At 41.6% G+C, this 20,549-nt stretch overlaps 2 protein-coding genes across 2 annotated transcripts; both read right to left on the bottom strand.

Annotated features, from left to right (window-relative positions):
- Positions 1 to 5,345: 5,345 nt before the first annotated feature.
- LOC133060905 (hemoglobin subunit epsilon-4-like) lies at positions 5,346 to 6,774 on the bottom strand. Its single transcript, XM_061148821.1, has 3 exons — positions 6,683 to 6,774; positions 6,335 to 6,557; positions 5,346 to 5,474 (listed from the first exon to the last, which is right to left on the bottom strand). The coding sequence occupies exons 1-3, from the start codon at positions 6,772 to 6,774 to the stop codon at positions 5,346 to 5,348; spliced, it is 444 nt and encodes a 147-aa protein (XP_061004804.1).
- Positions 6,775 to 14,447: 7,673 nt separating this feature from the next.
- Positions 14,448 to 16,052, bottom strand: LOC133060907 (hemoglobin subunit epsilon-1-like). The gene is made up of 3 exons (XM_061148836.1): positions 15,961 to 16,052; positions 15,622 to 15,844; positions 14,448 to 14,576 (listed from the first exon to the last, which is right to left on the bottom strand). Exons 1-3 carry the CDS (start codon positions 16,050 to 16,052, stop codon positions 14,448 to 14,450), a joined length of 444 nt encoding a protein of 147 aa, XP_061004819.1.
- Between the last annotated feature and the right edge of the window lie 4,497 nt (positions 16,053 to 20,549).

Raw genomic sequence — 20,549 nt, 5'->3', positions numbered from 1 at the left:
TCGCCCTGCTTATTTAACTTATATGCAGAGTACATCATGAGAAACGCTGGGCTGGATGAAGCACAAACTGGAATCAAGATTGCCGGGAGAAATATCAATAACCTCAGATATGCAGATGACACCACACTTACGGCAGAAAGTGAAGAGGAACTAAAAAGTCTCTTGATGAAAGTGAAAGAGGAGGGTGAAAGAGTTGGCTTAAAGCTTAACATTCAGAAAACTAAGATCATGGCATCTGGTCCCATCACCTTATGGAAAATAGATGGGGAGACAGTGGAAACAATGTCAGACTTTATTTTTTGGGGCTCCAAAATCAGGGCAGGTGGTGACTTCAGCCATGAAATTAAAACACACTTACTCTTGGAAGGAAAGTTATGACCAAACTAGATAGCATATTAAAAAGCAGAGACATTACTTTGCCAACAAATGTCCTTCTGGTCAAGGCTATGGTTTTTCCAGTGGTCATGTATGGATGTGAGAGTTGGACTGTGAAGAAAGCTGAGCACCGAAAAAGTGATGCTTTTGAACTGTGGTGTTGGAGAAGACTCTTGAGAGTCCCTTGGACTGCAAGGAGATCCAACCAGTCCATCCTAAAGGAGATCATTCCTGGGTGTTCATTGAAAGGACTGATGCTGAAGCTGAAACTCCAATACTTTGGCCACCTCATGCGAAGAGTTGACTCATTGGAAAAGACCCTGATGCTGGGAGGGATTGAGGGCAGGAGGAGAGGGGACGACAGAGGATGAGATGGCTGTATGGCATCACCGACTCTATGGGCATGAGTTTGAGAAACTCCGGGAGTTGGTGATGGACAGGGAGGCCTGGCGTGCTGTGATTCATGGGGTCGCAAAGAGTCAGACACAACTGAGCGACTGAACTGACTGACTGAGTGAGTGATAAAGTGCGGCAGCTGCGCAGCTCTGGAGCTTTGGCAGCGTGGAACTGGAGCGACTGTGAGGAGATACCCCACATCCAAGAGCAAAGGAAAAGCCCCAGCAAGACTGTAGGAAGGGTGAAATCGCATTTAGAATCAACCCCATACCCATCAGAGATGCTCAGAGGGCTCACACATACCTTGTGCGTGCCAGGACCCAGAGACCCCACAGAGACTGAGACAGAACTGTGTTTGAGCATCTCCTGTGGAGGTATGGGTCAGCAGTGGACTGATCAGGGGCAGGGACTCTGGGTGCTGTAGATCTGGATATGGCATAAGCCCTCTTGGAGGAGGTCAACATTAACCCTACCATAGAGCCACCAGAACGTACACAGAAAGACCCTTGGAGGGCACAAACACAACCTTGTGCATGCCAGGACCCAGGAGAAAGGAGCAGTGACCCTACAAGACATTACCCCAGACTTGCCCGTGAGTGTCCAAAAGTCGCTGGTGGAGGTGTGGGTCAGTGGGGGCCTGCTGCAGGATTGGTAGCACTGAGTGTAGTAGTGCGTTCAGGGGACATTTTGAAGGAGGTCACCATTATATTCATTACCTCCACCATAGTTTGGCCTCAGGTCAAATAACAGGAAGGGAACACTGCAGATCCAACAGAAAATTGGATTAAAGATTTACTGAACATGGCCCTGCCATTAGAACAAGACCCAGTTTTCCCCTCAGTCAGTCTCTCAAATCAGGAAGCTTCCATAAACCTCTTGTCCTTCTCCATCAGAGGGCAGACAGACTGAAAACCACAATCATAGAAAACTAACCAATCTGATCACATGGACCACAGCCTTGCCTAACTCAATGAAACTATGAGCCATGCCATGTAGAAGGCATGATCCAAAATGGATGGGTCATGGTGGAGATTTCTGACAAAAAGTGGTCCACTGGAGAAGGGAATGGCAAACCACTTCAGTATTCTTGCCTTGAGAGCCCTATGAACACTATGAAAAGGAAAAAAGGTATAAAAATGAAAGATGAACTCCCCAGGTCGGTAGGTGCCCAATATGCTACTGGAGAAGAGTGGAGAATAATTCCAGAAAGAATGAAGAGATGGAGACACAGCAAAAACAACGCCCAGCTGTGGATGTGACTGGTGATGGAAGTAAAGCCCAATGCTGTAAAGAGCAATATAGCATGGGAAACTGGAATGTTAGGTCCATGAATCAGGGGCAAATTGGAAGTGGACAAACAGGAGATGGCAAGCATGAACACCAGTATTTTAGGAATCAATGAACTAAAATGGACTGGAGAGGGTGAATTTAACTCAGAGAATCCCTTAGAAGAAATGCAGTAGCCATCATACCCCACCAGTAATGCTGAAGAAGCTAAAGTTGAATAGTTCTATGAAGACCTACAAGACCTTCTAGAAATAATACCCCAAAAAGATGTCCTTTTCATTATAGGGGGCTGGAATGCAAAAGTAGGAAGTCAAGAAACAGCAAGAGTAACAGGCAAATTTGGCCTTGGAGTACAGAAAGAAGCAGGGCAAAGGCTAATAGAGTCCTGCAAAGAGAATGCACTGGTCATGGCAAACACCCTCTTCCAACAACATGAGAAGACTCTATACATGGACATCACCAGATGGTCAACACCAAAATCAGATTGATTATATTCTTTGCAGTCAAAGATGGGGAAGTCCTATACAGTCAGCAAAAACAAGACAGAGAGTTGACTGTGGCTCAGATCATGAACACCTTATTGGCAAATTCAGACTTAAATTGAAGAAAGCAGGGAAAACCACTAGACCATTCAGACATGACCTACATCAAATCCTTTACGATTATACAGTGGAAGTGAGAAATAGATTCAAGGGATTAGATCTGAGAGACAGAGTGCCTGAAGAACTATGGGCAGAGTATCATGACATTGTACAGAAGGCAGTGATCAAGACCATTCCCAAGAAAAATAAATGCAAAAAGGCAAAATGATTGTCTAAAAGGCCTTACAAATAGCTGTGAAAAGAAGAGAAGCAAAAGGCAGAGGAGAAAAGGAAAGATATACCCCTTTGAATGCAGAGTTCCAAAGACTATCAAAGAGAAATAAGAAAGCCTTACTCAGTGATCAATGCAAAGAAATAGAGGAAAACAATAGAATGGGAAAAACTAGAGATTTCTTCAAGAAAATTAGAGACACCAAGGGATCATTTCATGAAAATATGGGCACAATAAAGGACAGAAATGGTATGGATCTAACAGAAGCAGAAGATATTAAGAAGAGATGGCAAGAATACACAGAAGAACTAGACAAAAAAAGATCTTCATGACCCAGATAACCACCATGCTGTGACCCCTCACCTAGAGCCAGACATCCTGAATGTGAAGTCAAGTGGACCTTAGGAAGTATCACTACAAACAAAGCTAGTGGAGGTGATGGAATTCCAGTTGAGCTATTTCAAATCCTAAAAGATGGTGCTGTGAAAGTGCTGCACTCAATATGCCAGCAAATTTGGAAGCTCAGCAGTGGCCACAGCACTGGAAAAGGTCAGTTTTCATTCCAATCCCAAAGAAAGACAATGCCAAAGAGTGTTAAAAATGACCGCAAAATTGCACTCATCTCACACCCTAGTAAAGTAATGCTCAAAATTCTGGAAGCCAGTCTTCGACAGCATATGAACTGTGAACTTCCAGGTGTTCAAGCTGGATTTAGAAAAGGCAGAGAAACCAGAGGTCAAATTGCCAACATCTATTTGATCATCAAAAAAAGCGAGAGAGTTCAAGAGAAGCATCTATTTCTGCTTTATTGACTGTGTCAAAGCCTTTGTCTGTGTGGATCACAACAAACTGTGGAAAATTCTTAAGAAGATGAGAATTCCATACCACCTGACCTGTCTCCTGAGAAATCTGTATGCAGGTGAAGAAGCAACAGTTAGAGCTCAACACGGAACAATAGACTGGTTCCAAATCAGGAAAGGAGTACTTCAAGGCTGTATATTGTCACCCTGCTTATTTAACTTCTATGCAGAGTAGTACACCATGAGAAATCCTGGACTGGAAGAAGCACAAGCTGGAATGGGGATTGTCAGGAGAAATATCAATAGCCTCAGATATGCAGATGACATCACCCTTACGGAAGAAAATGATGATGAGCTAAGGAGCCTCTTGATGAAAGTGAAAGAGGAGAGTGAAAAAGTTGGTTTAAAACTCAGTATTCAGAAAACTAAGATCATGGCATCTGGTCCCATCATTTCATGGTAAATAGATGGAGAAACAGTGGAAACAGTGAGAGACTTTATTTTGGGGGGCTCCCAAATCACTGTCAATGGTGACTGCAGCCATGAAATTAAAAGACCCTTACTCCTTAAGAGAAAACTTATGACCAACCTAGACAGCATATTAGAAAGCAGTGACATTTCTTTGCCAACAAAGGTCTGTCTCGTCAAAGTTATGGTTTTTATGACTCTTTGCAACCCCATGGACTGCAGCCTGTCAGGCTCCTCTGTCCATGAGATTCTCCAGGCAAGAGGACTTGAGTGGGTTGCCATTTCCTTCTCTTCTGGACTCTGGCAGATTCTATAATTTTATATTACCCCACTGTTCTTAAAGAGCCAATTTATCTTCCTTGAATTGGACCTGACAGGATGGATCTTGAATTTGTCATATTTCCTCATAAATGGCCTTTACCTCTGTCAAAGGCTTGATAGAATTAAAAATGTGTTCCAGGTCGCAGAGCTCACAAGTAATATAGCATTAGTACCATGGTATGGCAGCCCACGCCAGTATCATTGCCCAGAGAATCCCATGGACAGGTACTGTAACCTGGCAGGTTATAGTCCATGGGGTGGCAGAGTCAGACATGACTGAAGCGACTAAGCATGAACCATTGAAGATGCAAGGAAAAAGTTAAGAGCAGAGCCCTTGACTGGGTGTCTAAAAATACCATCTTCACTGCACTTATAGCTACTAAAAATATGACTCATATTAAATAAAACTGGTCCAGAAAGAGCTCTATCCAGTATTTATACAAATAACAGACTATACAGGTCCCTTACTTTGTGTCCTAACAGCTCACTATTAACAATCATTTTCCATCTCTCAGGAGTAACTTCATTTCTTTCCTTTTTCTAAAGACCCTCTCCATTTCAGGAGTCTAATTTCCTCTCCTAGATTAACTACCCACTGAAATGACTTTTACAGAATCTTGTTAGGGTTCCTTCTATAACCTTCCCAAACTCTCAATCTCCAGTATTCCCAGGTCCAATAGGAATGCTTTTTTTTTTTTTTTTGAATCAACTTATAAAAGATAAAAACAAAGAGAAAATACAAGGACATTCATTATAGACCCTGACTTTTATTTCATTTGTATTATATTGGAGTTGTGTCTGGAATCAGAGCTCTCTCCGTCTTCAGGAGATGAACTGCTGGGACACTGGGCCCTCAGATAGGCACCAACATGGTTGGCCAGGCAACTAGTGGTACTTGCGGGCCAGAGCATTAGCCACAGCATTTGTCAGCTTCTGCCAGGCAGCCTGCATCTGCGGGGTAAATTCCTTGCTGAAGTGGGTTGCCAAAACAATCAATATCATGTTGCCTAGGAGCTGGGAATAAAAAGAAGATAGTACATAATGAAGAGAAGATCTCAGGCTGCCCTTCCAGCAAATAGATGCAACATCCATTTCCTTCTTCATAAGAGGTTGAGCAGCTTTCAAGGCCATGTTCCCACAAAAGTGCATCATTACAGACCTGACATTGGCTTCAGTGACTCCCAGTCTGAACCCCCACTGTGTTATATCCTTCTCCCATTTTCTCTGTCAACTTTCAACCCCAGAGCATTGCTATGGATTACTTCTCTCCTTTATTTTAAAAGTTAACTTATAGTGCTGAAAGGGGACTTGATATGCATATTGTGTCTTCAGATATTACACACATTCAGATTGTTTGGACATCCATTGAACAAATGGATACATTTTGTATACAAAAATGTTTTGTATACAAAAACATTTCATCTTTGCTAGAGATGAGAGGAGGAGGCACAAATCATGAAAAGTTGCTCTTATTTTGCCCTGTTTAGTCCTGATTCAAAACTCAAAAATCATAAAGAAATGTATTCATCAATTTTCATCAAAAATTTCAATTATCAAAGGCAAGATATTCTTTTGCTTGGCTCAGTTTGTATTCTCCAAGCCAAAACACATAGCTCAAGTTAGGTTAGTGTTCTTCACAGCATTTTTTTCTTTTTTCAGAATTATCAGATGACCACTGACCTCCACTAGTCATAGAGTAATTACTTGGTCTTACCTTTGACCTATAGAACAATCTATCAAAATCAAGCCTTTCTCTGAAATATTACCTCCAGAAAATACTTCTATAGCACAAGACTTAAGTCAGTGTTCACTATTATAAGGGCAGCACAGACACCTGGATGAAAGAACAAAGCACAGACATGCCCAGAACTCACCCGGAAGTTCTCAGGATCCACATGCAACTTGTCACAGTGCAGGTCGCTTAGATCTGCAAAGGTGCCCTTGAGGTCATCCATGTGCTTAATGGCATTTCCAAAGGAGTTCAGCACCTTCCTGCCGTGGGCCTTGACCTTGGGGTTGCCCATTATTGCAGACTCAGAGTATAAGTTACCAAAACTGTCAAAGAACCTCTGGGTCCATGGGTAGACAATCAGGAGCCTATGGGATGATCATAGTCACAGAACAGATGAGAAGTCAGAGTATGTAAGAAAGCTAACCAGTCCCTCTTTTCTGGAACACTTTCTGCCTTTCTACATCCTGTCCAACCTGTGTCCAGTGCTTACCTTGCCAGGCTCTCACCGCCGACCACCTCCACATTCACCTTGGCCCACAGGCTGGCAACAGCAGCCTTCTCGTCGGTAGTAAAATGCACCATGGTGTCTGGGAGCTTACTGGTGAGCCTAATGGGCCAGAAGCAAGTCCGTGCTGCTTCTTCACTGCGTGACCTTTTATTCCTCATCTCCTGTCCCCAGGTCCTTCCTTCCCCCAATGAAATGAGACTATTGGTCAAAGGTGGGGGGCTACCCCCAGGGGTGGGACTTGGGCAAGGGAGGGTCAGCAAGATGGACATTTGTGTCTCTGATAGTGTTGGTGGCTCTATCAGGGATACTCTGCTGTTTTCCCCCCTACCCTCTACTGTGCAATTCATATCTCAAAGTCCCCACCACTGTTCCTGAAGTGACCAGTAGGCTGACCATGAAGCATAGCTAGAGTTAGGAAGAGCAACGTTTAGAACTCTGGTGAGCATTGTGTCAGGTGTTTACAAGACACGGTTCTGCTGTTCAGCCAGGGTATATTAATAGAAGAAGCCACAGCTCTTCTTGGGTTACCAATGCTCCTAAAGCTTATATGGGGCTCATATTTTGTAGTTCTTGTAACCAAGTAAAAATGATCCTAATCCAGCATCAATTTAGAAACAAGATAGGTAAGAACTGGGTAATTTAGAGAAGAACTGAACATCACCCCTTTGTTACTGAGTTCTATCAGTAATAGGTGAACTTGTCTGAATAATTTTTTTCACTCTGATTATATGGAAAGTGTCTCTGGCCAGGACATGTATCTATGCATTCATATCAGAGAACACACTATTGAATATTGGGGAATAGGTGCTTCTGTGTTTAATGAAGAGAGTATTAGAATTCTCCTTGGCAGTGGCTCCGGATGAACGGAGTTGTCTCATGTGCTGGGTCCACACTCCTGGCCGAGTGTGGCTTTTCTCTGTATCTAATCAGTCAGAGGCAACCCTCACTGACAGTACTCCACACACCACTGCCACTGTGATCTAAGGTACTTTGTTCTCATGCATCCAAATAAGCATTTACAAGACTGGAAAAGATACATTTATAGTGGGAGAGGGAATGATTCATTTTATCTCAGAATTTGTTGCTCCCACATTTTGACCTCCAGAAAGCTGGTTTGTTTCTCTCTGAGATCACTCTTACAAATATATGTACATATAATAAAAATAGTTTTCATGTGTATTTATAGAGGGACTCTAAAATTTAGAGTTCAACCCAATGTACTGTATTAATAGCCAAATTTCTACTATTAGAAAATAAATCCTTTCTGTCTATTTGATATAGTGAGACACTTTTATCGATTCAGCCTGGAAAAGACTTCAATGTAAAATGTGGATAAAAAAATTCTGTTTCTGGAAGCTGGTTTACCATGACAGAGTGGATAATCTGTGAGCACTGATTTATGTGAACACTTTGGTACAGAGAATAAAGTAGTTTGGATTAATGTCAAAAGGATTTGCTTCAAGGAAAGAGGTCAGAAAAATAAAAGAAAGAAGAGGAAACTATGACCACAGCCAGGAAAATCACTCACACTCAGCTGGGGCCTGGCCTGCACAGTTGGTTCTGGGTACTGTCTATCTCTAGCCCTGATGCCCATCTTCAGCAGAGTATGTGCCCCCTGTAAGGCCCCAGACTCAGGGGCTTCTGCAGCTCTGAATGTTGGGGAATAACTGCCCATCTTTTCAGCAAAGCAGGCAATGATTCTGGAAGTTGCCTCTAACTCCTGATTTTCTCTCACACTTTTTAGACAGTCCCTCACTCTGAGCAGTTTACAATGGTCTCTCTTCCTTGAAATGCTATAGCCAGCCTGCTCACGTGTGTCTCCTCATAGCAACAATCAATTTAACATTCCCTCCCTCGTGGTCTAGTGGCTAAGATTCCCGACAACCAATGCAGGGGCCCCAGGTTCCAACCCTGGTCAGGGAACTAGATCCTACATGCCACATTTAAAGTTCCTGCATGGTGCAAAGTCAAAGATCCTGTCTGCCACAGCTAAGACCTGGCACAGCCAAATAAATAAATAAAAATAAATATTTAATTAAAAAAAAAAAAGAGTCCTGGGACAGTTGGGGGAGGGGTGTAATTAGCCTTCCTAAAGCAGCTCTCTTCACTTTAACCAGACAGTTCTTTAGTAAAACCCATGTGCAGTTCTTTGAAGTTGACTTTGAAAAGAGGTATTCCCCTGCTCTGACCTCCAACCCCTCCCATCCGAATCTCTCTTCACAAGGGCTGAGACAAGCCAGCTGCTTTCAGAAAATGTGTTCTTAGAATGGACATCCTTACCTGGACATCGCCATCTTAAGACCTTGGCTAATTTTCCTGTAAAGAATCTCCACTTTGCTACTCTACCTCCATGCAGAATCTTTGCCTTCACTGAAGTCTTTTTGCAGACCCACTTAACCATCTGATCCTGAGGAGTTCTTGTCTCCTGATACCCTTCCCCTACCACCTGAATGCTACTATATCTTTAACTAGAAAAACTCACTAGTATATACTTCTCCCAAGTGTATGTCCCAACCACATCCCTTCAGTGCTCTGTTTAATTTTCCTGCAGAAATTTCTACTTCATGCAAAAACTGAATGGTGAACCTCCCCAATCCCCCCCACCCTGAATACAGTTCAACATAGAGTCCCTAAGGTTTTCACATATTTAAAAGCATATGAGAAAAGCAGACCTGAGGACAACTACTCTGAGAAGAACTCTTAGCAGGGCATTACTGCTACTGCTTCTCTTGTTGCTGTTATTATTATTATTAATTCAATAAAGCTTTTCCTTGGTGACACTGTACTACTAGGCAGGGCCTTCAGTGATATTTGTGGGCCAGGGTGTTCACCAGTCAAGTCACTGTTGTCTTCCAGGCAGCCTGCACAGGGGGGTTAATTCTGTATCAAAGTGATTTGCCAGATAATCGCTAGCACAATTTCCAGGAGCTGTGGAGGTGGCGAGAGATAACAGATGTGCACAGTGAGCAGAGAGTTCCAGGCTGGCCTCTCCATCCCATTTTGAACTGAGTGATATCAACTTCCCACAAAGCCTGGGACCTCGCCTTGTCTCTAAGCACAGCTAGTTTGATCCCCTTGCTAGACTAGGACTTGACCATGATTTCCCTCCTATATGCCTAGCACCAGAAACTTCATATTTTGTGGGCATAAAAATAAACACTCATAGCTTTATTATTGTACTCACTCCAGCCCACGTGTTCCAGCTGTTTTCCTCCCTCAGAGACACTTATCCCACTTCTGGATTTATAGGATGCAAACTTGAAATGACTGCCTAGAAACAATTCTGTACAAATGCTCAGCCAGTGTATGAATGTGCTGTATGCTTAGTCACTCAGTCATGTCCGACCCCAGGGACTGCAGCCCACAAGGCTCCTCCCTCCATGGGGATTCTCCAGGCAAGAATACTGAAGTGGGTTGCCACGCCGTCCTTCAGGAGATCTTCCCAACCCAGGGATGGAACCCAGGTCTCCCACATTGAGGGCAGATTTTTTACCATCTGAGCCACCAGGGAAGCCCTTATGTATGAATAGCCTTAGCAATATATTTGTGAACTCTAGGTACTTTCCCTTATACAGAGCCAGTATATGCTGCATAGACATTTCTCCTTGGTATTTTTTTTTCCTGCTTCCAGGAGTTGAAAAGTGAAAAATAACAAAGGCATAGTTCCTTTCATACAGTTATACTTTCCAGAAGACACTTTCCTCATCCCTATATAGGTTTCTTCTAAAAGTAAACAAAGTCCGAACAAACCCCTCTAGACTTCTGAAAGCAGTCTCTAGTCCCTGATGCATTACCTCTTGGTCTTAGTTCAGTCTTCTGGAGTTTCTTTCCTTTCAACCTCAGTATTTCCAAAAGTTTCACCTCCCACAGCTATTCTTGCTTCCTTACCATCCCTCTATTTTTGGACTCATCTCTTTTCTTTCCTCTAGACCTGTCTTGCTGTTTTCTCAAATTCAGGCTTTGAATTTTCCATTTCCTTACCAAATAATCTTTTATTTCCACCAAAGCTCATTCAGTTTCAATAATGATAACTATCCTTATAGCTTTTTTAAAAAAAAACATTATTATTAGAAACAAAAGATCACATATATTTATGAATACATACACATATATAATGCATATAGATAGAATTTATAGATAACATAAATACTACTGCTAAAAGTTAGAAGTTATAGATACAGTCAATTATTTTTAGAGAAAGAGATAAAGAAAGCTTATGTTCCAAGTAGTGAACTAAAGATGTGGGATATATTAATGCATTTAATTCTCTAAAAAATGAACTTAGATAAACATGATCAGTGAATGAGAGCTTAAGGTATTAAGTGATGCATCTCAAATTGTAGAGCTAGCAGGATGCTCAAGTTCAAAACAAAGCAGCAGGTTCTAAGGTCTTAGGGCTGGCTCCCCATTAGTACAAATGACAACACTGGGGAAAGGCCAAAGGCCCTTGATTGTACTCTGAGAAACACATTCCATCTCAGGACAGCTGATCAAACACTATGTTTCTTACATCAAATAAAATTAGCTATAACATTTTTTTCAAACTTTCATTCCCTTGGGTCCTCAAATGTACATTCAATAACTCTTTGTTGAATGACTTTGTGTTATAATTGTTCTATGTACTGGAGATTTAAGATAGACAAAGAAGAATCTAACTTTGGGGTGGAAGATACAGAAAGTGAATAAGTAAACCCATCAACAAATAATCTGAGCTATTATCATTTGTAATTAAGGAAATTAATATCTGGACATAATGAGAGAGGGACACAATTCCATCAGAAATAAATCTCTCTAAGAAGGCCATAGTTGAGGCAGCCCAGAATGAAAAGAAGGAATCTGTCAGTGGAGAGTTGGGATAGATGTCCTGAAAGTTGGGACAGTGGATCCAAACCTCTAAGGAAGGTAAAACAAACGTCTGGTATGCTAGAGATATGAGTGATGGGTTGTTTGATATGTAAATAGTAAAAGTGAGAATGGCAGAAAATACTGTTGTAGAGAAACCATAAACCTAATAACTTAGAACTTCTCCTCAGTGATACGGAATAAGAAGTCATTATAGGATTTTAAACCTAGTAATGACAATCTCTAAACCCTCTGACTCTTACTTAGATTAATATTCCCAGATAATTGTGTTATCACATTAATTTTCTCAGCTGACTTTTATGGTCTATCAACAATTAGACATCTTTTCATCTATTAAAGATTTGAGCCCTCTAGACCTGAATGTATGCATATGTGTGTGTGTGTAAATTATATGCTTTTGTTTTCAGTTCAATTATCCTGAACTGGCAAAATCCAGGTCTAAACCTAGATCACTAATGGTTGAAGAATGTATCTTCTGTTTGCTCCTTCACTATCACCATCCCTGACCCCCTGATATTCAGAGTCGGAGTGATAGTTGAGAGGCAAGAAGGATGAAAAAGAGATCGATTGATTTAAAAAAAGCACATTGCTCTCAATCATTGACTGACTGGATGAGAGATTTTCATGTCACAGAGAGCCTTTCTTTACTCTTTTAGGGGCAATTAAGAGGCAATGGGGAACTTTCTTGGTGGTCCCTTGGATAGGAATTCATCTTACAATGCAGGGGAGATGGATTCAATCTCTAGTTGGGCAACTAGGATGCCACATGCTGTGGGGCAACTAAACCCAGAGATGCAACTACTGAGCTCAAATGATGGAACAAAGATCTCCCATCCATTACTAAGATCCATTGCAGTCAAATAAATAAATAGGCAAGGGAGCACAGACAGACCAGTGTGTTGACAGTCTGCAACAATGTAACCACTGGTCTTTTACCCCCATTGTGAAGACAAAGGGCCAAATTTGAAGGTAATTCACAAGACATATTGACTCATTTGAAAAGACCCTGATGCTGGGAAAGCTTGAAGGCAGAAGGAGAAGAAGCCGACAGAGGATGAGATGGTTGGATGGCATCACCCATTCAATAGACATGAGTTTGAGTAAACTCCAAGAGTTGGTGATGGACAGGAAGGCCTGGCCTGCTGCAGTCCATGGGGTCACAAAGAGTTGGACACGACTGAGCTACTGAACTGAACGGAACTGATTGTAATTAATGTATGGAAGTAATGAAATGAATGCCTCCCAGAGTTAAATTTGCCAAACCTCAAGAGGACAGTTTGACTCAAAGCCTGGAGCTCATGATTCCCTAAGCAATCTGGCAGTGACACCCTCAAGAATAATTCAGTTAATGCTTCTCTTACATGAAGTCCCCAGGACATTGCAGGCCTCTTCTTTTAGAGTCAGGTTGTGAGTTTTCTCATCTGCTGCCACCCCCTTCCTTCTCATCCACTCCAGTCAATCAGAAAATATGTCCTCTTCACTCTCCATTTCTTCATCCTTCACTTTTTGCAGACCTCCTTGATCTTCTTTCAGAGCTTCCCCGGAGGTCAGTGGTAAAGAATCTGCCTGTCAAGCAGGAGATGCAAGTTCCATCACTGGGTCAGGAAGAACCCCTGGACAGGAAATGGCAACCAGCTCCAGCATTCTTGCCAGGAAAATCCCATGGATAGAAGAGCCTGGTGGGCTATAGTCCACACAGTCACAAAACTTCAGACACAAATAAGCACACTGCTTTTCTTGGATTGAGTCCATTATGTCTATTCTCCTCAACTAGCATCCATGTCTAGTCTCTGCAATTTTCAATTCATTTTGTGTGAATTAAGCAGATTACTTGCCCCCTCCAAATCCTACTCTTTGAGTCATTTAAAGTTCTAAGAATACTTATTGCTTACCCTTACTACTATCAAAGTAATAACTTTTACTTTTATGTTCAAAGACTTATATTATCTAGTCTTTCTTAATCCTCTACCTATGTCTTACTCTCTTTTCCACTTTCAGAGAGACATTTTCATGCACTTTGCCAACCTCTGGCTGGCTAATTTTAGACCATGAGACTTAGTTAGTATCTTATCTCCTAAATGAAGTCTTGGTCATCCCCCTGTTCATCCAAATTCATATACTATCCTAAGTCTAATTTTACTTTAGTACATATTACATTCAATCAGAATATGATTCAGAATGATATCAATTGTATTAGACTTGGCTTTGTAAGGAGACAGTGGAATCCTTTAGAAAAGGGTAAGCTATTGTTGGTTCATGGAGATTTTTTGAAAATTCTCAACCATCCTTCAACTGATCTTCTTATCTCCAATTCAGTCTCGTAAGATATATGATAACTTAGTTGACTCAAAATGTACATTGGTGTAAACTGAAACAGTAACCTGAGTCTAGATGATGAATCCCTACAAAACTTTAATTTTTTTCTGCAAACTCTCTGACATGTACCATAAATCTACCTTATTTACTCTCAGACACCACTTACTACATCTGCCTTCCTGCTACAGTAAATTTTTGCCACACTGCCCTGTGGCAGTCAGTCCCCAACCACTAAAATAAGCATTTCCAACCCCAGAAAACTTCTTTCTCCACCTTAACTTTCTCTCAATAATCCTAAATCCTACCAGAATGTCTGTCTCCCACTGAAGAATTTCCCAATGCTTCTCAAAGGACTGTTACTTCTTCCTATATCTCTCCCCATCCTTCAGGTAATGAACCATTTCTCCTTCAGCACAAGATGAGATGATAGAGAAGATACAATGTTAATTTTTGATCCCTGAATAGAATGTACTTTATTAAACAGAAGCTGGGTTCTCAAGGCCAAATCCCGGTCCCCACGGGCAGAAGGAAGGCACTGGGGACACAAAATGGTGAATTGAAAGAGGATTCAATGGTATTTGTGGGCCAGAGCAGCAGCAACACCAGACACCAGCTTCTGCCAGGCAGCCTGGATGTCAGGGGTGAATTCTCTGCGAAAGTGAGTAGCCAGAACAATGACAATCACATTGCCTAGGAGCTATTGGGTGAGAGACAGAATGACAGTTAAGTATCCCAAGTAGAAGTTTCCTAAAAGAGTTGCAGAAAACAATGGCTTAGTAACTACACCCACTCCCAAGTCCACATCTTAAACTGCTCTGTGGGTTGTACCTATACAATAAACCTAGATGAGCTTTTCCTTCTATTTAATTTAAATTCTATGAGCCCTCCATTCAATTATTTGTCTACCTATATCCCCTGCCTCTCTCCTATTTCACTATTTTTATTTGCCTCTCTCCCTCCCTCTAATTTTTATATTCATAGGATTTCAGGACTGCATGGGTTCCTAGAATGAGTTTAGTAAAGCCTCCAACCAATGCAGCAATAAGCCTCCACTTAGTCACAATACTGAAGGGCAATTTAATAGAGAATTGATCTATTTCTCTTTGGGTGAATGGTCTAAAAGTTATTCTCCCAAATATTTTCCCAACTTCAGTCATTAGGAATCACATAAGATATTTCTCCTTCCTTGAGATTGGACTTCATTTATCAAAAGTCAGATTTTATTTCTCCTTGAATAAATATGCTATTCTTTGATATTCTCTGGAGTAAATACATCCAGTTCTGACAGAAGTTCCAGAAAATTTTTAAGAAAACTTAAGGTTATTCACTGTGACACTAATAATAAAAAACCTGCCTGCCAATGCAGGAGATGTAAGAGATACAGATTTGATCCCTGGGTCAGGAAGATCCACTGGAAAAAGAAATGGCAGCACATTCCTGTATTCTTGCCTGGAGAATCCCATAGACAGAGGAGCCTGGTGGGCTACAGCCATGGGGTCACAAAGAATCTGACACATAAAGAGACTTAGCATGCATGCACTATAAGGCTGCTTGAGCTCTTTATGTCACTAGTCCTGAATCAAGGGGGTCTCGGTATGCCCACTGGAAGTTTGTCCTCCTAACACCTAGTTTGATCTATGATTTCTGAGATCTTTGCTAGTCTTTCCAATAAAACACTCAACTTCCATTATTATTCCAAAGTAAAAAGCCAAAGGGAACACATGAACACTTCCCGAACTCACCCTGAAGTTCTCAGGATCCACATGCAACTTGTCACAGTGCAACTCACTCAGCTTAGCAAAGGCACATTTGAGGTTGTCCAAATTCTTAATACCTTCTCTGAAGGAGGTCAGTACCTTCTTGCCATGGGCCTTGACCTTGGGGTTCCCCATTATGGCAGAGGCAGAGGACAGGTTGCCAAAGCTGTCAAAGAACCTCTGGGTCCGGGGGTAGATGACCAGGAGTCTATGAGATGGAAACACAGCAAATGGAAAATCAGCAACTCAAAAATTTTAACGAATTTGCTGATCAATTTTCCAGGCTCATATTCACCATCCTCCCCCATGAAGTCCACTTCCTACCTGCCAAGAACCTCGCCTCCAGCCTCTTCCACATTCACTTTGCCCCACAGGCCAGTGATAGCAGCCTTCTCCTCGGCAGTAAAATGCACCATGATGTCAAGTCGTGGAGCTTACAGGTGATCACAGAAGCATCAGAAGCAAGTCTGTGCTGCTGCTGGATGCTGTGGCCTTTTATTCTTTACTGCTGAACTTCTGCCCCCTTGTTCCCCCTTGTCCTTTGAAGTCATTGGTCAAGGTTAGGCTGTGTCCCTCAGGAGGGGAGTCAGGTCAGCTGATGGTCAAAAAGGAAGACGAGTTTATGATAACATGTTGGTTCCTGAGACATCATTCATTTGTTAGGGGCTCCTCCAGCCTCAACACTATTTTCTACTCATTCCCTATTTTCCCCCTCAGCTCTTCCCATGTCCTCCTCCATAACAGCATCCATTTTTCCCATTCTCCTTCTCCCAGAATGATCCATAGAGTGTAGCTAAGTGCCAGAGAAAGAAGGAGTTCTATTCAAACTATTTTAATATTGGTTAAGCATGGTGAGATGGTGACAAGGACAAAAACATGCACAAGATAAAAAATACAATTGGACACAAGAAACTCAATCAGCTCTAGCTCTCTCAAGGAGTGGATTATAGCCAAGCTCTGGATTTTAGTTTTCCAAGGGAAAAGAACCAAACAAAACAGACACTTATGGTTACTTCATGAAGCTGAATGGAAATGCTAGGGATCTAAAATAGAACTAAGAGCTCAATCCCGAATTAAAATATCCAAAGGTTATTTCATAGAAAGAACAGGCAGAATAAGCTTGCATCATGTGCTTCCAGGGAACTCTGTCCATCTCTCTGTGAAAACAAGGGAAACATCCTACTCTGGTGATATTGCCCTGAGGGTTCTTACTGATTTTCTCTTCTTATTTATACCAGTGAGGCAGCTAAGAAGTTTGTAATTATTTAAAACCAGGACTTGTGATCACACTGAGGAATAAATGAATTAATATGAGAGGTTAAGGGTTGGAGTATGTTTAATTTTTGTTGAAGCCATCAGTGATGGAGACTTTAAAATTCTCTAGTGTCCTTGTTTCATTTTGTATTTTAATGTCACTGTTGTCTGTAGGCTTCGCTAAGAACACAACATCATCATGAAATAGAGTCTGCACCGTACAACTTTTTCAGCTGCAATCCACTATTATTTTACTTGAGTCCTATTGATATGATGATAAGAAAAAGGGGAGGAGAAGCAGCCTATAACTGTATAATTAAAAATCAGCCATTAGTGGATCAGTTTTCCTGGGCTGTGACCTTTACAAGTATTTCTAAGCTTCCCCCTCCCTTCAGAAAAATAAAAAAGACACCCTGGGATAGGCTACCTAACCTCAGTCAGTTAGCTCAGTTGCTCAGGCATGTCCGACTCTTTGCGACCCCATGGACTGCAGGAAGCCAGGCTTCCCTGCCCATCACCAACTCCCGGAGCTTACTCAAACTCATGTCCATCATATGGGTGATGCCATCCAACCATCTCATCCTCTGTTGTCCCCTTTTCCTCCTGCCTTCAATCTTTCCCAGCATCAGGGTCTTTTCCAATGAGTTGACTCTTCACATCAGGTAGTCAAAGTATTGGAATTTCAGCTTCAGCATCAGTCCTTCCAATGAATATTTAGGACTGACTTTCTTTATGATTGACTGGTTGGATCTCCTTGCAGTCCAAGGGACATTCAAGTGTCTTCTTCAATACCACCGTTCAAAACATCAATTCTTCGGCACTCAACTTTCTTTATAGACCAACTCTCACATCCATACATGACTACTAGAAAAGCCATAGCTTTGACTAGATGGATCCTTGTTGATAAAGTAATGTCTCTACTTTTTAATATACTCTCTAGGTTCATCATAGCTTTTCTTCCAAGGAGCAAGCATCTTTTAATTTCATGGCTGCAGTCACCATCAGCACTGATTTTGGAGCCCACAAAAATGAAGTCTCACACTGTTTCCACTGTTTCCCCATCTATTTGCCATGAAATGATGGGACCAGATGCCATGATCTTAGTTTTCTGAATATTGAATTTCAAGCCAACTTTTTCACTCTCCTCTTTCACTTTCATCAAGAAGCTCCATTTTCATCAGAAGCTCCACTTTTCATCAAAAGCTTTGCTTTCTGCCATAAGGGTGGTATCATCTGCATATCTGAGGTTATTGATATTTCTTCCAGCAACCTTGATTTCAGCTTGTGCTTCATCCAGCCTGGCATTTCACGTGATGTACTCGGCATACGTTAAATAAGCAGAGAGAGTATACAGCCTTGATGTACTCCTTTCCTGATTTGGAACCAGTTAGCTGTTCCATGTCCAGTCCTAACTGTTGCTTCCTGATCTGCACACAGATTTCTCAGGAGGCAGGTCTGGTGGCCTGGTGTTCCCATCTCTTGAATAATTTTCCACAGTATCTTATGATCCACACAGTCAAAGGCTTGGTGTAGTCAATAAAGCAAAAGTAGATGTTTTTCTGGAGCTTTCTTGCTTTTTCAATGATCCAGCAGATGTTGGCAATTTGATCTCTGGTTCCTCTGACTTTTCTAAATCCAACATAAATATCTGGAAGCTCACAGTTCATGTACTGTTGAAGCCTGGCTTGGAGAATTTTGGTTTGCTAGCATGTGAGATGAGTGCAATTGTGCAGTAGTTTGAACATTGTTTGGCATTATCTTTCTTTTGAATTGGAATGAAAACTGACTTTTTCCAGTCCTGTGGCCACTGCTGACTTTTCCAAATTTGCTGGCATATTGAGGGCAGCACTGTCACAACATCAACTTTTAGGATTAGAAATAACTCAAACCTAGGATGGCACAATTCTAGGTCAAGAGAGCAGATATTGTATCACTGAAATAGAAGACCAATGAAAGGACAAGAAATGTCTGGCTACACTGTAAAGAATAGCCCTTGTGTGAATAAGAGTATTTTTTCCCCTATATTTGGTTGCAATGTTATGTTAGTTTCAGATGTTCAGCAAAGTGATTCAGTTATACAGTAAGCCCCTATGTATGAACTTTCAAGTTGCAAACTTTCAAAGATGTGAATTTGTGTTCCATCAACTTCAGGTGTGAGTGGAATTGCAGTTTGTTCTCCATCTCCTATTGCTGATGATCCTTCAGCTCTACCGTCTCCCACCTCTTCTCCCTCCTCCAGGCAGTAACTCTTCTTGCCTGTTCACTCAGTGCCAGCCCTTGTTTGCCAGCTGCTGTGCTGTAGTACTGTAGTTTTCAAGACAGTATACTTTAATATCAAAAATGTTTTCTTTATTTTTGTATTGGTTTGTTTTTTTATATTATTTGTGTAAAAAGTATTATAACACTTTGCATACAGTACTATATGTCAGCTTATATTAGCTGATTATCTCAGTTGACTGAGTGCATGCTCAGTCATGTCCAGCTCCTTGCAACCCTATGGACTGTAACCTGCCAGGTTCCTCTGTCCATGAGATTTTCCAGGCAAGAACACTGGAGTCGGTTGCCATTTCCTTTTCCAGGGGATCTTTCTAACCCAGGGATTGAACCCGTGTCTCTAGCATCTCCTGGATTGCATGTGGATTCTTTACAGCTTGAGCCACCTGGAATGCCTTGTTAGTTCGGTACCTAGGCTAACTTTGTTGGGCCTAGGATAGGACCCTCAGAATTGAACTCATTCATATAGAGGGGATTTAATGTTTATATATATATTTTTTTCAGATTATTTTCCCTTTTAGTCTATTACAAAATATTGCATATAGTTCCCTGTGCTATGCAGTAAATTCATCTATTTAATATATAATAGTGTATTTATGTTAATCCCGACCTTTAATTTATCCCTTGCTCACCTTTCCCCTTTGGTAACCATAAGTTTTTGTTTGCATGTCTATTACTCTTTTGTATATAAGTTCATTCGTATCATCTTTTGGGGAGCTTACCTGGTGGCTCAGTGGTAAAGAATCCACCTGCCAGTGCAGGAGATGTAAGTTTGATCCCTGGGTCAGGAAGAGCTCCTGGAGGAGGAAATGACAACCCACACTTGCCTGGGGAATCCCAAGGACAGAAGAGTCTGGCAGGCTACAGTCCATAGGGTTGCTAAAGAATCAGACAGAACTTAGTGAGTAAAGAACAACAATACTACCGACACACACACACACACACACACACACACACACACACACACACACACACACATACAGGGATTCCCTGGTGACTCAGATGGTAAAGAATCCGCCTGCAATGCGGGAGAACTGGGTTTGATCCCTGTGTTGGGAGGATCCCCTGGAGAAGGGCATGGCAATCCACTCCAGTATTCTTCCCTGGAGAATCCCCATGAACAGAGGAGCCTGGTGGGCTACAGTCCATGGGGTCACAAGAGACAGACACAACTAAGCAGCTAAGCATAGCACACAACACACATACACACACACACACATCTTCTTTATCCATTCATCTCTTGACAGACATTTAGATTGCTTACTTGTCTATTGTAAATAATGTTACTTCAAACATAGTGGTGCATGTATCTTTTTGAATTACATTTGATATATTAATTAGTAGAATTAGGGCTCTAGGATTCCAAGGCAAATTTCTACAGATCC

The sequence above is a fragment of the Dama dama genome, chromosome 1 (assembly GCF_033118175.1).
Source record: "Dama dama isolate Ldn47 chromosome 1, ASM3311817v1, whole genome shotgun sequence".
In the NCBI taxonomy this organism is placed as follows: domain Eukaryota; kingdom Metazoa; phylum Chordata; class Mammalia; order Artiodactyla; family Cervidae; genus Dama; species Dama dama.
Note: the sequence above shows the minus strand (reverse complement) of the source record. Positions and strands in the feature narration are given on the sequence as shown.